At 36.6% G+C, this 21,269-nt stretch overlaps 1 protein-coding gene across 2 annotated transcripts in view; it reads left to right on the top strand.

Moving 5' to 3' along the window:
* ThrRS (threonine--tRNA ligase) overlaps positions 1 to 21,269 on the top strand; it is a 236,872-nt gene that overhangs the window by 52,545 nt on the left and 163,058 nt on the right. For both annotated transcript variants that reach the window (XM_090368570.1, XM_090368569.1), the window contains exon 5: positions 13,234 to 13,481. In XM_090368570.1, coding sequence (XP_090224696.1) covers positions 13,234 to 13,481 — 248 coding nt within the window. The remainder of the gene's footprint in view (positions 1 to 13,233; positions 13,482 to 21,269) is intronic.

A 21,269-nucleotide genomic window follows, 5' to 3' on the forward strand; every position in this document is an offset into this window, starting at 1 on the left:
CAAGCAAATCTACATCCTTCCTTAAATGAGGCCTCCAGACTTGTACGCAGTACGCAAGGCGTAGCCTGACCATTACCTTATGCAAAGGGATAATCACTGCCTTATACAAAGGAAATCTGCTAGCAAAATTCCTCTATATCATTGACAAAACCCCATGACCTGCTCTGGCAGCCTGTCTGCATTGCTCAGAAAACTTCATACCTGACTGCACAATTCCAGGCCTTTCATTTTCTACCACCCTAAGTGTAGTACCACACAGTTGGTTCGTTTCCCTGGGATTACTTCTACCCATATGCAGTACTTTGCATTTGTCATGGACCATCCAGTAACATTCAAATTCCATTTTATTGATAATGAAAACAGAGTCAGCAGTTCTTGTGGCTGAAACAGTTCTCTACTCTACATTTTTGCAGATATAATGACACTTTTATTAACATGTTTGAATTTTCTGTGGCCAATATTCTGCATTAGCATTAGTAGAGGCACATGATGCAAGAAAGCAAGCTTATTCAGCATCAGCCAAAAAAAAAAAAAAACAACACATACCACTCCCATTTCACCCCTCCGTTCGTTCGAAATACCTGTCCAGTTGAGCTTTAAATTTGTTTAGGCTATCAACTTCAACAACAAGTGATGGAAGTCGGTTCCACCAACCAACCACCCGCTGGTCAAAGGCAAATTTCCGCACATCTATCCGACATCCGTCCTTCCTCAATTTGAATTTATGCCCTCTGAGGTGATTATTCTGAGCAAGATGAAGAATCCCATTGGCATTGAGCATGCTCAAACCATTCAAAGCCTTATACACCTCTATCAGATCACCTCGCCGGTGCCTAGTCTCCAGACTCTCTAATTTGCAAAACTTAAGCCTTTCTTCGTAAGAGCAACCCTTTGTTCCGTTCACTAATCTTGTTGCCCTTCTCTGTACCCGTTCCAGCAGCTCTACATCCTTCTTGAAATGAGGCCTCCAAACCTGTATACAGTACTCAAGATGTGGCCTAACCATTGCCTTATACAAGGGAATAATCACCTCCTTATCCCTGCTAGAAAAATTCCTGTATATCATTGACAAGACACCATGAGCTACTCTTGCAGCTCGTCTGCACTGCTCAGAGAACTTCATATCTGCCTGCACAATTACCCCCAGGTCCTTTTCATTCTCCACCACTGTCAGTGTAGTACCGCAGAGTTGATACGTTGCTCTGGGGTTACTGTTTCCCATATGTAGTACTTTACATTTGTTAATGTTAAACTTCATTTGCCACCTCTCAGCCCATCTGTTCAACCTTTCCAGATCCTGTTGCAGCAGCATAGCGTCAGTAGTGTCCTTAACAACCCTGCCAACCTTTGTATCATCTGCAAACTTGGACATTAAACTTGATATCCCATCATCAATATCATTCATAAACACCGAAAACAACAACGGACCCAACACTGAACCCTGAGGAACTCCACTAATTACATTAGTCCACGTTGAGCAGTGTCCATTGATTACCACTCTCTGTCTTCTGCCACTCAACCATCCCCTTATCCATAGAAGCAATTTGCCTCCAATGCCACACTGCTCCAATTTGTGCAGCAGTCTTCCATGTGCAACAGTATCAAAAGCCTTTCTAAGATCCAAATATATAATATCAAAGTTATTCCCTGCATCCAGTTCTTTTATGACTACATCATAGTATCGGCGCCTCCGTAGCCAGGTGGGAAGGAGCAGCAGTGCGTAGCACACGCTTCTTGATTAGACCGGGGTTCGAGCCCGTCACCACCAAATACGAAGGACGCGGAAAGGTCAGGGAATGACCACCGCATATCCCGGAGCAATATGGCCTTAGTTGCTAATGCTCCTAAAAACCAAATAACAACAACATAACAACATCATAGTATCCAATCAAATTGGTCAGGCAAGACCTGCCCTTAACAAAACCATGCTGCGTCTGAGCTATAACTGAATTCTTGTCTAGATGATCCTGCAGTGCTTCTTTAACCAGTGCCTCCATTAATTTACCTGGAACAGAAGTTAAACTAACAGGTCTATAATTACTTGTGTCAGCCTTTGATCCTCCTTTGTGAATTGGGGTTACATTTGCACATCTCCAGTCTATGGGTACCTCCCCTAAGTCCAAAGAAGCTCTCATAATTATGGCTAGGGGTTTGCTTACTTCCTTTGCTGCCTCCTTTAATATAACTGGATAGATCCCATCCACCCAGATGCCTTTTTTATGTTTATCCTCAACAATCTCTCCTCCACTTTCCTCTCAGTTATTACAAAATCATCCAGCTTACTGCCAATGTTTACTTTACCTACATCATTCTCCTTCCTGAATAACTCCTCATGCGTGAATGTAGATGCAAAATACTCGTTTAGATTGTTAGCCACCTGAGCAGGATCCTCAACTGTTGAACCATCAATATCCAGTGGACCAATCTGATTCATCCCTTTCCTTCTTGAGTTTAAATATGTATAGAACTCTTTTCTGTTTTTCTTTGCATCCTTTGCCAAGGATTTTTCGTAGTCTGCCTTTGCCTGCCTAATCTCCTTTGTGACTTGGTTACAGACCAACTTATATCTATCATAGGCTTCCATGTCACCCATTAATTTGTATGTATCCCATGCATTTTTCTTCTCTGCAACATGTCTCATTAGTTCATCTGACAACCATTTAGGCCTAAACCTTGAACAATATTTCTTAGTTGGTATGTAAAGCCTGGTAGCCTCCAATATTAGTTCCTTGAACGCTTCCCATTTTGAGTTCGCTGTTGGCAACGTCATCAGTCGGTCCCACTGTACAGAATTTAAATACTGTCTCAGTCCATCATAGTCGCCTTTACAAAAACAAAAACCCTTCCCTTTACCTCTGATGGTAGTTACCTCCTTGAGTAAATCCCACTTCAACACACTGTGATCACTGCCACCTAGTGGTTCATTTATCTGCAGATTCTTAATGCATGAAGAATCACTACTGATAATCGGATCAAGAGTATCGCTCCCTCTTGTTGCCTCACGAACATGCTGATGTAGAAAACAATCATCCAATAAATCCACAAAAGCCTTACTAGTGTGCGAGTGACCAACCCACAAATTCCAGTCAATATCTGGGAAATTAAAATCCCCCATTATAAGACTCCCTGATTTACTGGCCCACTCTATTTCCCTGTACAATATCTTATTATACTCATCAGAGTCATTAGGCCTATAGCACACTCCTACTCTCAATTTTGATTTCCCTATGCTTATGTCACACCAAACTGACTCGACACTGCCCTGTCCGTCGATGTCGACTGGCTTCACTTCCTTGGACTTTATGTGTTTCTTAATTAATAGCATAACCCCTCCTCCCCTCCTGTCCTGTCTATCCTTTCTATACACATTGTATTCCCCAAATTCCAGTTCCGCGTTACTTATATCTGTGTGACACCACGTCTCTGATATCCCAACAATATCTGCCTTTGATGTTTTGAGCAATACCTCAAATTCATCAAATTTATTTACCAAACTCCTAGCATTGGTGTACACGCAGGTATACATGCACCTGTTTCTATTCTTAGCTACCCTAATACAACCCATGTGTTTACTTGTACCGCAATGACTCCCAGCAGTCTCTGAAATATCCTGCATCTTGTTTTTCAGGCTTCTGCTCATTTCAATAGAAGCAGTGCAAGAATCACTTCCACCTCTGCCAGTGGCTACTGTTAATCTATTAGTCCTTGTATCCCCCCCCCCAACTAGCAGTTTTCCGACCCACCTAACACTGCCTCGACAGCATCAGCAAAAATTCTTGCACCCTTTCTATTTAAGTGTATCCCATCTCTGTAGAAGCAATCTCTCCTGTTAACAAGTACAGTCCAGGCTGAAAAAAATTCTACCCCTTGAGCCTTGCACAATTCCTCCAGGGCTGAATTGATCGACAAGGCTCTCATCATATACTCCCTCCTATCGTGTCTGGGCAGAATTGCAGACACTTTCAAATTCAACCCTAATTCACGGCTTTTTTTCAACAGTGACCTGTACTTGCTAAGTAATTCCGCCGGTCTCCTACTCTTATTCTGCTTGTTAACGTAACATAGTGGAGGTGTTTTAAAAACTGCCAAATTTCTTTGCAGAACTCATAGAAATGGACCAAAAAATCATCTCAGAAAGAATAACTGTTAATCATGTTTAGTGCTATTCACTGAGGCTCTGATGCATTTGGATCTTATATGGAAATGTTGCCAGATCTTTTATTAGGGTCCTAACAGTGCTTAAAAATTATTTTGACAGACATTTCATACCAATTGGTGTGACAGACGTTTCACAGATTTGGAAGAATTTCACTCATCTGCTTCATTAACATGTGAAACAATGTTCGCTGATCTCACCATTATCTTTCTACCAACAGTGCCATTGTCAATTGCAGTACCCATACTTTAAAACTTCTAGACCAACCTGTTTATCAGTGATTTGCTGGACCTTCCTTCAGTTGAATTTTCCTAGAAAGTCATGCTGCTCATGTACTACGCTACCTCTAGGATAAAATGTTTTCATTATAACCAGTGTTTTAATATGTACACCATCTTATCAAAAAATGATTTAGGGCATTACCACTAGTGGTGACACATCCAATTTTCCTGTGCTGATTATAACACCTAAATTATTTCTGTACGTTAAATACATCCAAAAATTCTACAATGAACAAACTGTATTGTAAATTTTGATTTATCCTGTATTTTAAAGAAACATATCCTTTAACCTTTTTTGTAGGAAATGCCCAAGCACGAGAGGTATTAAAATGTAGAGTACTTAGTACCGTGCGTGTTGTAGATTGAGCAGATGAAAGAAGATACGTGTTGACATTAGACTTAAATTTCTGTAGATTGTAGTTTTCAGGAAATACGTATAAAGGGAGTTCGTTCCAGGAAACAAAAGTTGAATGAATAAATGAGGAAGAAGAAAACTTGGTTCTGTAAGTTTCAAGTTGGACAGTAAAAGGATGGTGGTTGGTTGCAGTATGTGGCATGCAGCTATCACCTTTGAAGTGAAAGGTAGTGCTTGTGCATATAATTAGCATTAGTAGAGGCATTTGATGCAAGAAAGCAAGCTTATGCAGCATCAGTCAAAAAAAAAAATAATAATAATTAATAAATAAATAAAAAATAACCACTTCCACTTCACCCCTCTGTTCGTTCGAAATACCTGTCCAGCTGAGCCTTAAACTTATTTAGGCTATCAACTTCCACGACAAAGGATGGAAGTCTGTTCTACCAACCGACCACCCGCTGGCTAAAGGCAAATTTCCTCACGTCTATCGTACATCTGTCCTTCCTCAATTTGAATTTATGCGCTCTCTGGTGATTATTCTGAGCAAGAGGAAGAATCTCATCAGCATTGAGCATGCTCAAACCATTCAAGGCTTTATACACCTCTATCAGATCACCTCGCCAGTGCCTAGTCTCCAGACACTGTAATTTGCAAAACTTAAGCCTTTCTTCGTAAGAGCACCCCTTTGTTCCATTCACTAATCTTGTTGCCCTTCTCTGTACTCGTTCCAGCATCTCTACATCCTTCTTGAAATGAGGCCTCCAGACCTGTATACAGTACTCTAGGTGTGGCCTGACCATTGCCTTATACAAGGGAATAATCACCTCCTTATCCCTGCTAGAAAAATTCCTATATATCATTGACAGTACACCATGAGCTACTCTTGCAGCCCATCTGCACTGCTCAGAAAACTTCATATCTGCCTGCACAACCACCCCAGGTCCCTTTCATTCTCACCACTGTCAGTGTAGTACCACAGAGTTGATACGTTGCTCTAGGGTTGCTGTTTCCCATATGTAGTACTTTACATTTGTCAATGTTAAACTTCATTTGCCACCTCTCAGCCCATCTGCTCAACCTTTCCAGATCCTGTTGCAGTAGCATAGTGTCAGTAGTGTCCTTGACAACCCTGCCAACCTTCATATCGTCTGCAAACTTGGACATTAAGCTTGATATACCATCATCAATATCATTTATAAATACAGAAAACAATAATGGACCCAATACTGAACCCTGAGGGACTCCACTAATAACATTAGTCCATGATGAGCAGTGTCCATTGATTACCACTCTCTGTCTTCTCCCCCTCAACCACCCCTTTATCCACAGCAGCAATTTGCCTCCAATGCCACACTGCTCCAATTTGTGCAGCAGTCTTCCATGTGCAACAGTATCAAAAGCCTTTCTAAGATCCAAGTAAATAATATCAAAGTTATTCCCTGCATCCAGTTCTTTTGTGACTGCATCATAGTATCCACTCAGATTGGTCAGGCAAGACTTCCCCTTAACAAAACCATGCTGTGTCTGAGCTATAACTGAAGTCTTGTCTAGATGATCCTGCAATGCTTCTTTAACCAGTGCCTCCATTAATTTTCCTGGAACAGAAGTTAAACTAACAGGTCTATAATTACTTGTGTCGCCCTTTGATCCTCCTTTGTGAATTGGGGGTCACATTTGCACATCTCCAGTTCATGGGTACTTCCCCTGAGTCCAAGGAAGCTCTCATAATTATGGCTAAGGGTTTGCTTACTTCCTTTGCTGCCTCCTTTAATATAACTGGATAGATCCCATCCACCCCAGGTGCCTTTCTTGTATTTATCTTCAACAATTTCTCCTCCACTTTACTCTCAGTTATTACAAGATTCTCTAGCTTACTGCCAGAGTTGAATACACCTCTGGCATTCTCCTCGCTGAATAACTCCTCATGTGTGAATGTTGATGCAAAATATTCATTTAGTTTGTTAGCTACCTGAGCAGGATCATCAACAGTTGACCCATCGATTTCTATAGATTGTAGTTTTCAGGAAATACGTATAAAGGGAGTTCGTTCCAGGAAACAAAAGTTGAATGAATAAATGAGGAAGATGAAAACTTCTTTCTGCAAGTTTCAAGTTGTACAGTAAAAGGATGGTGGTTGGTTGCAGTATGTGGCATGCAGCTATCACCTTTGAAGTGAAAGGTAGTGCTTGTGCATATAATTAGGATAACTTATACAGAAAATCATTAGGATAACTGTGATGAGCAGTGGTTGAGTCAACTGATAATTGGGATTCTGAGAAAAAGTAAATGGGGTTTGGCAGACTGTAAGTGGAAATAGACATAATGGAGATTGGAAGAGACCATGTATATTTGTGAAATGAACAAGGAAATGTTTGGGAGGTTTACACAGATAAGTTTGTTCTATTAGTGTGATGTATTCAGTAGTAAGAAAAGGTCAGGAGTACATGTTGTATGAAGTAATGAAATTTTTGGATATGGCGTACACACAGGAATATACCCAACTTCTTGAAATAATTTAGCCTTGACAATGCCCCCCACCCCTGCATACATGCTACTTGGTTTCCCTCCAGTCATTATCTGGCAGAGTAGGCCAGCAAGGTTATACACTAGCTGATCTGGATGCTTCCTGGAGAGATACCAGTAGGCTGTCTGGTCCAGTGGACTTCTAGTGGCTTGCCTGCAAACACTTTTTTTAAGCTGTACATGCCTTCAAAATGTAAGGAAGATTGGATCTTGCCATGATGTCCCTCGTAACCTCAAAAGACATCAACTGTACAGCATGATGGAAGAGATGGGGGTTTGCTGGAACTTTGCTCTAGAGACCAAACATGGGTTCCACCACTTCAAGCATCCAATAAGCAAAGTTGTGGTATTCCACTTGTTGATGAGTCATCTACTATGAAACTATTTGTAAAAATTGTTTCTTTTATGTATGGGTTTTTTTTTTTGTGTGTCAAGGATTTGATTAACAGAGAGAGAGAGAGAGAGAGTGAGAGAGAGAGTGTTACCAAGAGCAACAATACCTATACAACAACACCCTTGTCAGTTCACTTATATATTATGTTACATGTGAAATCATGCAAATTTGAGCTTAATGATTACAAACAAATGCCTTGATTTTTGCAGGAGGATTGCCATTAAACAATTGTGTACAGGCATACCTCGAATAACGAATAGGATGCGTTCCACGAAATTACTTCGTTAAGCGAAACTTCGTTTTCAGAGGTAAAAATACTATGGCCAGAATAGGGATACGTTCCTACGTAAAGAAAGTGAAAAGCTTTTTTTTCGAACAAAGAAAAGTTTTATTAAATAAACAGTCGACTTACATACAAAGTGAAATCACATTTTAAAATATGAGTCTAAAGTTGATTGTTTATGCTCTTTTTCTCTTTCATTTAACAATTGCCTATACGGAGTTATTGCATTTAACACTGATCGCTTAACAATAACACTTCTTCCTAAATCAGGATCATTTTCACTAAAAAAATTTAAAACGTTTTCAATGTCATTTAAGCACCTTTTTAAATCTTTGGTTGTTAACACTTTTTCGGCAGGAACTTCTTTAACTTCGTCTTCATTATCTTTGTCTTCGTTGCTAACAAGGTTTTCTAAATCTTCCACTGAAAAATCATCATCTTCTGCATTCAATAAATTTCTAACATCCTCTTCATCGACATTTTCGAAACCTATTGATTGAGCCATCTGGATAACTTCATTTCTAATTTCTTGGATGTTATTTTCTTCTTCTAGTACAACTTCTGGCCATATTTTGCGCCAAACTCCATTTAAGCATTTCTCAGTGACTTCTTTCCAAGAACTATCAATGTTTTCAATTGCGTTTTTAATGGTGTAGTTTTTCCAAAAAGTTTTAACTGTCATTTCCTCTTTATCCTCTAGTTCAGTTAAACTGCTTAATGCTCGACGCAGATAATAAGCTTTAAATGATGCTATTACTCCCTGATCCAATGGTGGAATCAGGGAAGTTGTGTTTGCTGGAAGAAACACAACTCTGACAGGAATGCATGTGTCCAACGTGTTAAGATCAGTAGGATGTCCCGGAGCATTGTCTAACAGCAAAAGAGCTTTTTCTTCAAAGTTGTTTTTTTTTTGACAATACCGTTTTACTTCAGGACAAAAGTGGTTAACAAACCAATCAGTAAATAACTCCTTGGTAACCCACGCTTTTCTATTTGCTTTCCATATTACAGGTAAATTCATTTTTATGTTACCTTTTAACGCCCTCGGATTTTCTGAATGGTAAACTAATAACAATTTTAATGTATAATCGCCAGAGGCATTTGATCCAAAGAGTAACGTTAAACGGTCTTTGGCTGCTTTGAACCCAGCAGCTGATTTTTCTTCAATAGATATGAAGCTTTTTGTTGGTAGCCGTTTCCAGAACAAACCGCTTTCGTCAACATTGAACACCAAATTTGGAAAATTTTCACGTTCAATTATTTCCTTTAGTTTTTCTGGAAACTTATTTGCAGCTTCTCCTGTTAATTTTACACTATGAATCCTGGCCCGTTTTTTAAATTTCTCGAACCAACCACGAGAAGCCCCAAAGGTTTCGGTAATTTCTTCAGTTTGTTTAGATTTCAGGTGATTAAACTGGAATATTTTTTTTATGTTAAATGGGGCTTGAAATTGCCGACTTCGTTATATCGAAGCTTCGTTATCAGAGGTAACGTTAACCGAGGTATGCCTGTATTTCTGATATGTGAGAAATATAACATTCTTTTTTAATGCAGTTAACATATTTAGTCAAGCAGCCCTACAGGCATTAGCATTAGTTGAGGCATGTAATACAAAAAAGCAAGCTTATAGAGCATCAGCCAAAAAAAAAAAAAAAAAAAAAACCTTCCCATTTCACCCATCTGGTCACTCCAAATGTTAGCATTAGTAAAGGCACATGATGCAAGTTCTATAACAGTGCAGTGTCCCCTGTTTTGTTATTACATTTAGATGAGGTTAGGTGGTTAGGTTAGATTATTTATGTAGATTCTTTGTATACCTTTTGGGTTTAATTTTTGTATATATTTCATAGCTAACAAAGCTTTCAGGAGAGAAATCATAAAAAAAAAGGCTGTTTTATTCTGATTTTAAATATAAATTAATTATCCAAATTTAATGATTAACTTATGAGTGTAACTTAGTCATCACCTGCAATGGAGTGTAGTCTGCCCATTAAACACTTGTGCAGGTCATCTGTTTATAATGCACCATCTTCCAATGCATGCTTCAAGTTGTATGCATATTTATTTGACACCTTGTCTGCCATTACTTGCACAAAAATTCATGCATGTAATTTTTTATTTTTTGCTAATGCTGTATAAGCCTGCTTCCTTGCATCATTTGCTACTGCTACTACTATTAATAATAATAATAATAATAGTAAAGGAATTGCCATCTACTGATAATACAATAATTGTTATGATAGTTCACTGGTATTTGTGGAAAAATTCCTCATCCCAGATGGGCATTATATTTTATTTCTCAAGGTTTCCAGGCAACCTAAAACAGTCCAGAACCTGTTTTCATTTCATTTTTCTTTTTTTTTTTTCTTCACTTCTCAATGTTCTTTAAATACTGGTAGAAGAAACTAAATCATTTCAAAAGATGTGTAGAGTCTTCTTTTCTGTTTTCTTTAGTATATACTATACATTTGTCAGTATACCTATGATTAATGCACAATTAATAGTGTTTGAAACAAGTTTCTTTCTTTGTCCATTCCTAACTAATAACTTGTGTATAACAGGTGTAATGCAAATATGCCTTGCACCATATTACTGTTCCTTAGCCAGTTTGCTTGCAGCTTTTAGGAAGTCTTTCACAATACAAATATAAAACTTGCCTTTGCTCCATAGGGAAATGCTGGTAAGGGCTTCATTAATTCACCAATTATGGTATGCAAAAGTTAAATAAAGTAGTATAACTTAACTTATGCCAAGATGGATGTCCACAGAAATATATAGGCAGTACAGTTATCAGTTATGAAAAAAGAGCATACTATCACCATTATAGTTTCACTTATTGTGAAACTTCTGAGCACACATGTCAAAGCTGTGAAATGCTCCATTCCATAAGTGGATGAAGCCAGTATAATTCTCCCTTCTGCATTTAGGGTTTTTCAGTTTCATAACATTCCTTTATTAAATGCAAGATTACCAGTAGACATTTCAAAAACATGGACCATGAATCATTATTCTCCCACATTAGAAATTGAAATCAAGAGATCATGTTAACACAGTGCAACCTCAGTATATCACAACACAAGTGTGTGATCATTTTCCCCAAGAGGGAAATAAAAGAAGAATTCAGTTATTCAGTTTATGGCAAAACACAAATTTTACAATAGACACTGGCAGAAAAAAAGAGTCAGTGAAATGTTAATTTCACATGGAAATTCACAAAAGTAAACATATTTCACCAAGAGGAGAACCAGCCACCAGTCAATTTTTGATATTGAACCAGTCATTTTTGATATTCAGTTATAAATTTTTGTAAACAACAGCATGTGGCATTTTTTTCACGAATGAAATCACATTTAGAAAGCAAACTGTTGGAAACTTAATGCAAAGTGCAGGAATTGGCAGACAGTTTGTATATTTTTATTAGTTGCTGCTATTGACTGTAGTTTCTCTGTAATTATACTGCAGTACTGAAAAAAATCCACCCATTATTTATAATCCATAGTATATCATTGGGGGATGGGTAGAGAAGTCCTATAGAGTCTCATCTAAAATGTAATCCAGCAGTATTACACTAATTTTCTATGAAAAATTAAAATGATTTCTGAGATGTTGGTTTTCACCTACACTGATTCCCAGGAATACCTTTTTCATGTAATGCAAGGGGTACCTCTTAGAAAAGAAAAAGATTTTTTTGTTTCCTCACATTTGACCATTCAACTATGGCAGCTTGTTAGATTATGTTTCTGATTGTTTCCTATTTTTGCAGTATATTGTAAATTGAATTGCCTGTAAACATATCTCATTTGGAAGTGTGGGATCATTATAAGAAATTGGCAATTTGAAATATTAATTTGAGTATATAAAGCATTGCTGTTTAATATTTTTATTTTAAAGTACTAAATTATTTTTAAAAAAATACAAACTACAGTGATGGTGCATTTGCCATTTAAAATGTTTAATCCTTTCTGTTCACTAATGGCAAAATAATAAAACTAAATTTTAAAATGTGTGAAATGAGTTTTGCATATATAAAAATGCTTGTTTAGATTTTACAATTTTTTTTTTTACAATTTAAATTTTACCTATTCAACTGCTTTTTTTTTCTCAGTGAGAAAGTTGTTCTCTGTCATCAGTTCAGTCTAAAAACATCATTGGTGTACTTCAGAAATGAATGTAAACAGATTTTATTTGAAGAAGAAAAAGGAAATACTGGTTGTATGTGATGGTCACTTTTTAATAGGCATGTTTAGGACTGTGTTGAACAGCTAGCTGTATAAGAGCAGCTATGCATCTCCTCTTGAAAATAATGACAAAAGGATTATTAAAAAAAAAAAAAAAAATCTGGGGTGGAAGGCATCAATTTCATGAAATAGAAGGTTAGAGAAAGAAACAAATACACAATAATAAATTTATTTTTATGCAATAAAAAATAAGAGAGGTAAATGAAATGGGAATGAATATTTCCATGCTTGATTTTGCAGTTTTGGCCATTTGTTATCAAAGATCAGTTATCACTAACATTCACCAACACTGTATGGCTGGTGCTTTTATTTCTACAAATGAAAGGTAACAATGGCAGATTAAAATAATTTTAATCTTATAACAAAACAGCAGATACACACCAGATACTTAACAACAGCAGATACATAAAATGCGGGTGAGCTTTCCCTTACTAGGTCACAAGTAATTCACTGGTTAGGGAAACTCCATAGAAGTGCCATGACAGTTTGAAGGAGAGTCATAGGTTCCTTAGCCTTCCTTCAATAGGTTATGATACTTGTGTAGAGTTATTCTTAACTAATACATGTTTAATAATCTGTATGCATAAAATTCACTTGTACTTTTATCACAATCTATAGGTCAGGACTGAATGAGCATTTTTCCCTCCATGCTACTGAGGATCCTTTTTCACAACTATTAGGAATTCACTAGCACATGATTTTTACATGCTGGGTGCTGTCAAACATGAAGCTTCTGAAATCACGCGTGTGCGCACACACACACACACACACACTGTTGTAAAATTCAGTTGTTTTATCCAATGATGGGATATTTTAGTTAAATTGAAATTAATAGCATATGTGTAACATAATGTAACAATACCATATGTGTAACACTACAAAATTTAAATTTGGAAAATTTCATTTGATTTGTATCAGTTTTTTTAGATGGTTTTTAAATTATTTGTTTAGATATAAGTGTTACTGTAAGTTAAAAGTTATATCCTTATTCTCTTACTAGCCCAACAGGTGTTTTGGCATTCTACTGCCCATATTTTGGGTGAAGCACTCGAACGTATTTATGGTGGATGTTTGTGTTATGGTCCTCCCATTGAAAATGGATTTTACTATGACATGCACATGGAAGACCAAGGTGTATCCAAAGTGGACTTCCCTGTAATAGAAACATTAATGAAATCTGTTGTCAAAGAGAAACAGCCTTTTGAGAGGCTAGAGCTTTCAAAGGAAGATCTTCTAGAGATGTTTAAGGTAACTTTAAAATGAAAAAAAGTGACTGTATGCACTATGAATGAATGAATACACTATATAGAGTTAATCTACACTCGCACATGCGCACACACCATCTTTCACCTCCATTCTTTCTCTAACACATGTTACTGAAATACAAATGACCCTGCAGATAATGCACTATGCTCATGCAGTAAAATTGAACTCATGCAATGTTGAATAGTATAAATTTGTAGAATGATATGAATATATTGTGCAGTGCAAAGTTTATCAACCATAGCTAAGCTGTTTAATTTTATGAACTTGACTATGGGTGCTTGGAAGATAGTTCCACTATCATTAATACAGCATGAAAGGTAGTTTGCTCTGAAACTGCTGTTTCAGAAGCTTATGAGGATTAGTAAACTAATAACAAAATATGCAACAATCACAAATGCATAATGTTAAACAATTACTCTAGAGGCTGAGTGAAGAATGAATGTGGATCAACACAGTCATCCACTGCCACATTCTTGAGGCAGCTGAAGAATGCACTCAGTGCTACTGTTATCCATTTAAAGTAGTAGATTACCATTCCCTGCATGATAGTCTCATAGGAAACAGTGACTCACAGGAACATAAGTGGACCATTTTTGATTGGGAAAAAGGTTTATTGGACTGATGAACTGTTACTTTTTTATATTGTGTATGCTAGAGGCAATTTAGGTCATCAGCAGCAGTGTCATGGTCAGTGAATGTATTTTAGGGAATTCCTGCAAATTTTGTTATATGTGCAGTGTGTATTGGCTCTGGCTTGCTTGAATCTGACATTTACACTCATAAATACTTCTGTTAATAGCATTTCTCAATAGTATAAATCATCACATCACTAGATAGAAATATATGCATGTGGTTTGATGAGCTTTCGGAAGACTTGCCCACCAGGTTTCCTGCACCTCAATACACTAAAATCACAAGGGCTTACCAAAGTATAGAGCCATTAACATTCTACCATACCACAATAGAATATATTTTGAAAGCAGCACTGCTGCTTGCAAAATATATTCTATCTGTGGTATGGTAGAATGTTGATTCTACCTTAGGTAGATCAAAGCTTTTATCTAGACTATGGAGGCCTAACCTAATACATTATTAGACTTTGTATTTCAATGAAATTAACAGGTGAACATACTCTCAGTTTGAATCCCCCCAAAAAAAAAAAAAAACCTGTTTTTTATTATGCAAAAGAAAAGAAAAAAAAAATTGTAATTCAGAGTTTATTGATCATTATACTGAGTAATTTGAAGTCAATGAGGAGCTAATCACATTAGGGAATTTATCACTAGAAAAAAAATGAGTTTGAAACCAAGCCACCAGAGAACATTAATGGTACATTAGAATTGAAACAGTAGAATGTCTTAAATATAAACTCAGTTCATACAAAATTCATAATCATACAAAGTATATATCAATACTCAGCTTCTTTATATAAACATTCATTTATTAAAAAATTTGATTACAATGTATTGCAAATTTTTTTTTATTTTTTATCCTGTGAGAAACAAATTGTTTTGTTATGATTAATACAAGCCTTTTAGTCCTGTTATTTGCTTATCATCAATATCTGTACAGTCCCAGGTCTGCATTTCTCCAAAAGATGGCACTGATTTGTTAATATTGACTTTTATGTAAAAAAAGTCAGTTTAAGTAGCTACAACGTTGAAAGCACCCGAAAAAGAATTGTTAACTCTGCTTTGGTCCAGTCCTTTTTAACCCTAACTTGAAAGTTGTCTCCCCTGAAAAAACTAATAATTTCTATAATTTCTACTCAATTTACAAAATTGAAACTCTCAGTATACTTAAACAGGAGTATATTCTTTGATTTCCTTCCTTTAGTGCAGTAAAAACTATTAATTCACTCGAAAACAGCAAAAATGTACGATCACATATCAATTTATGAAAGCAAGAAAAGATGGCAAGACACTTTTATCATGTTACTTGCTACAGCGTTAGTTCAAAATTCGCGCGTCATCTTGGCGCTGCTGGCTAAAATGAATCAACACATGTGGAGATATAATTGACTGGTCAAGATTATGGTCATTAGCGTTACCATGGCGATCCAAGGAGAAAATAAAAATGTAAGCAACTTTCTTGGAAAACAAACAGTTGAGTGTCATTACTTAAGAACAATATTTTGCTTTACTGCTTTTCGTAATTGTTGTATGAAAGAATTGCAACGAATTGTTTTTGAAAAACAAAAATATCTTCTTTCCTTTCTTCAGTATGTATTGTATCTACTAACAAAAAAATCAAGGAAATTCATCTATTGGAAACCACAGTGGAAATGGAAGAAAAAAAAAACCGATCACTACAATGCACATTTCATAAAAAAAAAGTTTGCTTTATTGTAATTGTTTTTAGAGGACTATATCGGAACAGCAGTTTCCTGGATGTATATTTGATCTTCTAACGAAATTTTCAAGAAAATATTTCTATTCATAGCTGCGTTATAAACTTCGAAAACTGATGTTGAAGGAACTTCACATGCATCTCACCTGGTGTGCAAATGGAAAAAAATAATAAAAAATACACTACGAGTAACAGATTGTGAGAACAATCCGTTACTCGTAGTGACGGATTGGGAAATTGTAAGTAATTTTTACTGAATACTTCGATATTTCCTTGATACCATCAAAAAGTTTTCATTATCACACACAAGCCTGAAAAATTTAGCATAAAATGTCATATGTTTGGATGCTTGAATTTAATTCTGAGCTGCAAATGTAATTTCACTTCTCTTGCACTGACTGAGTAGCTGTTTACCGAATGAAGGAAAACAGGGTTCATTTTCCTGAAATTTCCAGTTCCCTTCATTCACTTGGAGGAAAAAACTCCGTATGGGAGGGAGTTCACTCTTTCCAGTTGGACATGAGAGAGAGAGAGAGTAAAAGTAATTTTTTGGTGGGGAGAAGGCCAAGAGATTGTCAAAGGTCCAGAGCTGTAACTACTTTGAAGTGGTTACAGCCCCTGATTTGGCAATGTTATGATGAATGAAATCCTGAATTTTGTCAGTTTTAAAATAGTGTAATAATTATTTATGAGTAAACAATACATATTATATTATTATGTTTATGATATACAAGTAATTTATAAATAAACAATGTTATCATGAATAAGATTTGTGTGTAGTGTTTTCTTGTCTTGTGCAATTGAATTACAGAGTAAAACACAATGAAATTCAAATTATATTTATTTTTATAATAAGAAGGTAAACATTCTAAATAAATAAAAAAACATAACTAACATTTCTGTTTATAATAATTTTTGCAACTGAATTTACAAAACATTTAACATTATATACAGTTATTGGACGATTTCTCAGTTCCTATGCATCTAAAAAAAAGGTAAAGTGCAGCCATTATCAACCCACTGCAGGATGGAAGCCTCCTCAACAATTCATGCTGAGGGAAATGGACCATAATCTGCCATGCTGGTCCAGTGCGGGTTGGCAGATCGACTGTATTCAGCAGTCAGGGGCTTGAACCCCGGTCTACTCAAGGAGCGTGTGGTATACACTCCCGCTCTTGACCACTCGGCTACAGAGGTCCTCCATTGCATCTATGCTGATCTAATTACAGTCCACAGAATCTGGAATTGTACATTTGCCTATGATGTTTTCCATTACTTTATTTTTCATCCGATGATGACGCTGGCACTTATGAGAACTTCAGCACCTGTGATGAAGCTGACACGATGCCTCTTACATCAATTAATCCTCAATCACGCTGTTATTTATTCACACAGTCACCATTATTTTCTATGCATTTCCTCCATCTCTGAGTCGTGCACTGTATTCCAATCCTGTAAAAGTCCTTACTCTTGCCCCGGATGGCTTCGCAAACACTGTGCTTGAGCTGATCGTCGTACGCAAAATGGTTTCCACGGAGCGCATCCTTCAGCGGGCAGAAGAGGTGATAGTCGGAAGGTGCAGGATCTGGGTTATGAGAGGGGTGAGGAAGAAGTGAGCTTCATCGTAAGAAGCCGAAGTTCGGATAAGTCCGATTTTTGTCTGGCGTGCATTTCATAAAAAAACCACTTTGCTTTTTTGTAATTGTTTTCAGGAATGATATTTTGCAAAAATCCCTCTGGCAATATTAGCAAGTGAACTGCATTATACTTTTCCAACATCGCTGTATAGCTTGTCCTTGAATACAAATGACTATGGTTACTTTCCTCTGAGTGACTGCCCTTGTACAGATGTTTTATTGTGGATACTTCCTTCAAGTCAGTAAAATCATCAGTAGTCGTCCTTTATTGTACCTAAAGTAATTTATTATGTTGGGGGAAACGGTTTTTGCTCCTAATTGATGTAGCACTTTTGAATTTTCATGAATTATTTGGACACAACATACATTATAGAAGGGCAAGTAAAAGAGTTGATAATTGGTGCCATTGATGGGCAGCATTCCGACAAACAAATTTTCTGTTTATACTCCGAGATGACCATATATGGTCAAAGGAGATCCCAACATAGAGAGAGAGAGCGAGAGCGAGAGAGAATACAAGAAACCGCACCATGTTTAGCAGTCACGGATTGATTGTGTGAAATTACACATCTGCCAAAAACCACAGTAAAACAAGGAAGTGATTGGGAGTAAATCTATTTTTCAACAGGGTTTATCTTTTTATTGCAGCTCAGAACAGCATATGACCGTGGATAGTGAATTTATTTGGCTTCTGAACTAAAACAGAATTTTAACCCTTTGTGATGACATCAAAGCATAACAAGCAAATATTTTCTAACAATACTTTTTGAACAGCCGTAATCTGTTAGTTTTGTATTGTTAGAAATATTGCAGTTTTGTGAAGAAGACATTTCAAGAAACAATCCATTATTCATAGCGGATGATTTCTTTTTTTTTTTCTTTTGCACACCAGTTTTCGAAGTTTATAACACAGCTATAAATAGAAATTTTGCTAGAAGATTAAATATACATCCAGGAAACTGCTGTTACAATATTGTTCACTAAAAACAATTACAATAGAGCAAGCTTTTTTTTTTTTTTTTATCAAATGCGCATTGCAGTGTTATCAGTTTTACACCAGTTTTTCATGTTTCCAACAGATGAATTTCCGTGATTTTCTGTTCTTAGGTGCAATACACATTGAAGGAAGGAAATACGACCTTATTGCCTTTCACAAACAGTTGTTGCTACTGTTTTGCTTTATTGCTTCTTACGTCAACTAACAGTAGCTTGCGTTTGTCTTTTTGTTTTCTTTGGGTTCTCGATCTAGCTGTACGGAGGACGGACGATGTGATGTAATATGATTCCCACGCTTCGCTCACGAACAGCAAAGTTGTTTATCAAAACTGCTCCTCTCTGTAAACAGAAATTCGTGCGCTCTAGATCAACAAACAAATCAAGTGTCAGGTTTCATAAGCCCTAGGCTGGTTAGGGTGGGGGTAGAAAAATAAATTGAAAAAGCCTAAAATGCCTTTTTTTAGGAATTTCTTTAAAAAAAAATTTTTTTAAATTACTTTTCTTCCAAACAGGCTTCAAAAATGTGACATACTTGATGTCACATTTTTGTCATTTGCATGAAATTCAATAAAAAGTTTTGAAAATTGAAGTGGGAAAATTCAAGAAAACAGTTCTGGTTCCAGCTATACAGAGTTTCAGCTTTGCAATTAAAGTAAAAATTATAGAATTCATGAATTGAAATTTGATCTGAGTAACTATTTGCCCAGGAGCCCGAAGCAGAGTTATGGTGTCAGTTATCAACTTTTATGTCAGGTTTAAAGAGTGTCTTGAACCTAGCATAATAATTATGGTGACAAAACATAAATGAATATAATTAAGCTTAGAAATTAAACTGAAAATTATACAAGAGGCTGATAGGAAATTGCAAAGGAATAAAACATTCCTTTATCCACTTTGGCTATGTTATTGAAAAAGCTTGAGCAAGTGTGTGATACTGAAACAGCAATAAAAAAATAAAATAAAAAAAAAGCGAATTTGTGGTGCAAAACATTTGAGTTTGAAACAAGATTTTAAATGGTCCTATGAAATGCTTGAAATGTATTTTCTTGTGAAAAGAATTCCAGGTCAGGGATTTTTCCAGTATTTTTTGCCTGTGAGTCAGTTTTTAAAAATGCTGGCTTTTAACTGAAAGACCATGTATATTTGCGAAATGAACTAGGAAGTGTTTGGGAGGTTTAGATCTTTTTGCAGATAAGCTTACTCTATTAGTTTGACAATTCATGGTGTATTCAATAGTAAGAAAAAGTGGGGAGGATATGGTGTATGATGTAATGAAATTTAATTTGTAATGCTGAGACTTGCAGTTATCATCACATTGAGATACATATCCAAGAATCAAATCTTGGAAAGTTGAGAATTTTTGACCACATGAGATTGCAGTCATCTAAATGCAGTACCCACACTAACTTAACCTCCATTAAGCAACTAGAAATGATTAATAAATTAAAAAAAGGAACAAAGAAGAAATCAGATGTTACTGTGGAGTATGGAACTGTACTTGTTGCTTACATTCCTGAAGAATGAAGATAACATAATTCAAATCTTGAAATTCTTAAGATGGCAGAAGGGAAGCAACACAGCAAAGTTGATTATCTGACTGTGCAGTCAGTGATCTATCATTTTGCTCTTCATAAAATTTAAGCAAATTTAACTCACATTCTTATGTGACAGTGAAATTTAGAAATATTATTAGAAACTTCTCTTTTTTTTTAAATTTTAAAACTTTCCAAATTAAATAATTACTAGGTGGTAGGTGACTCTCATCAACAGGTGCAATACCACCACTTAAGCAGGGGTGTGGTGCCCACATCACATGGAGAAATGTCGCCCCCTCTGTGTTACCAGGCAATACTAGGTGGTAGATGACTCTTATCAACCAGTGCAATACCACCACTTTGCGTATTGGAGGTTTGAAGTGGTGGAACCCATGTTTAGTCTCCAGAGCTAAGTTCTGGTAAACCCTTCCCCAGCTCTTTCATCATGCATTGAGACCGACTTTTTAGGTTATGATGAACATCATGGTGAGATCCAATCTTCTTTACATTTCGTGGGTACAGCTCTAAAACGGTGCTTGCAGGCCGGCCACTAGTTAGTACACCGGACCGAACCTATTGGTAACTCTTTAGGAGGCTTCTGGATCAGCTAGTGTATAATCTTGCTACCTTTACTCTGCCAGATAGTGACTGGAGGGAGTCCGAGCAGTGTGTATGCAGGGGGCATTGTCGAGGCCACGTTATGTCAAGAATCTGGGTATATTCTTAACATGTGAACGCTATATCCAAAAATTTCATTACATCATACAGCATATCCTCCCCACTTTTTCTTACTATTGAATACACCATGAATTGTCAAACTAATAAAGTAAGCTTATCTGCAAAAAGATCTAAACCTCCCAAACACTTCCTAGTTCATTTCGCAAATATACATGGTCTCTGCATATGTCCGTTCCGATATTCCCTGTCAGAGACTTGGTAATTTGGAATCTCAGGCTTAATTTCTCTACCTCATTGTGTCAAATTCATCTGTTGTCTCTACTGTTCTCCCAACTCCACTAATCACTTGGAGCTCTTTGACTTCCTCTCTTTGCAACTTGACTTTCTCCAGTCCAACTTTCCTAACAGTGAGGTAATTTTCCTTGGCGATTTTAAAGTTCACAACTCCAGCTGACTTCCGTTTTCTAGTCACACCGACCCAGCTGGTCGAGATGCTGAGACTTTTGCAATTATTAATGACCTTGCACAGATTGTTCATTTACCTACAAGAATACTGGACAATCCTAACCATACAG

The sequence above is a fragment of the Mastigoproctus giganteus genome, chromosome 2 (assembly GCF_048544385.1).
Source record: "Mastigoproctus giganteus isolate SK-2022 chromosome 2, ASM4854438v1, whole genome shotgun sequence".
Lineage (NCBI taxonomy): Eukaryota > Metazoa > Arthropoda > Arachnida > Uropygi > Thelyphonidae > Mastigoproctus > Mastigoproctus giganteus.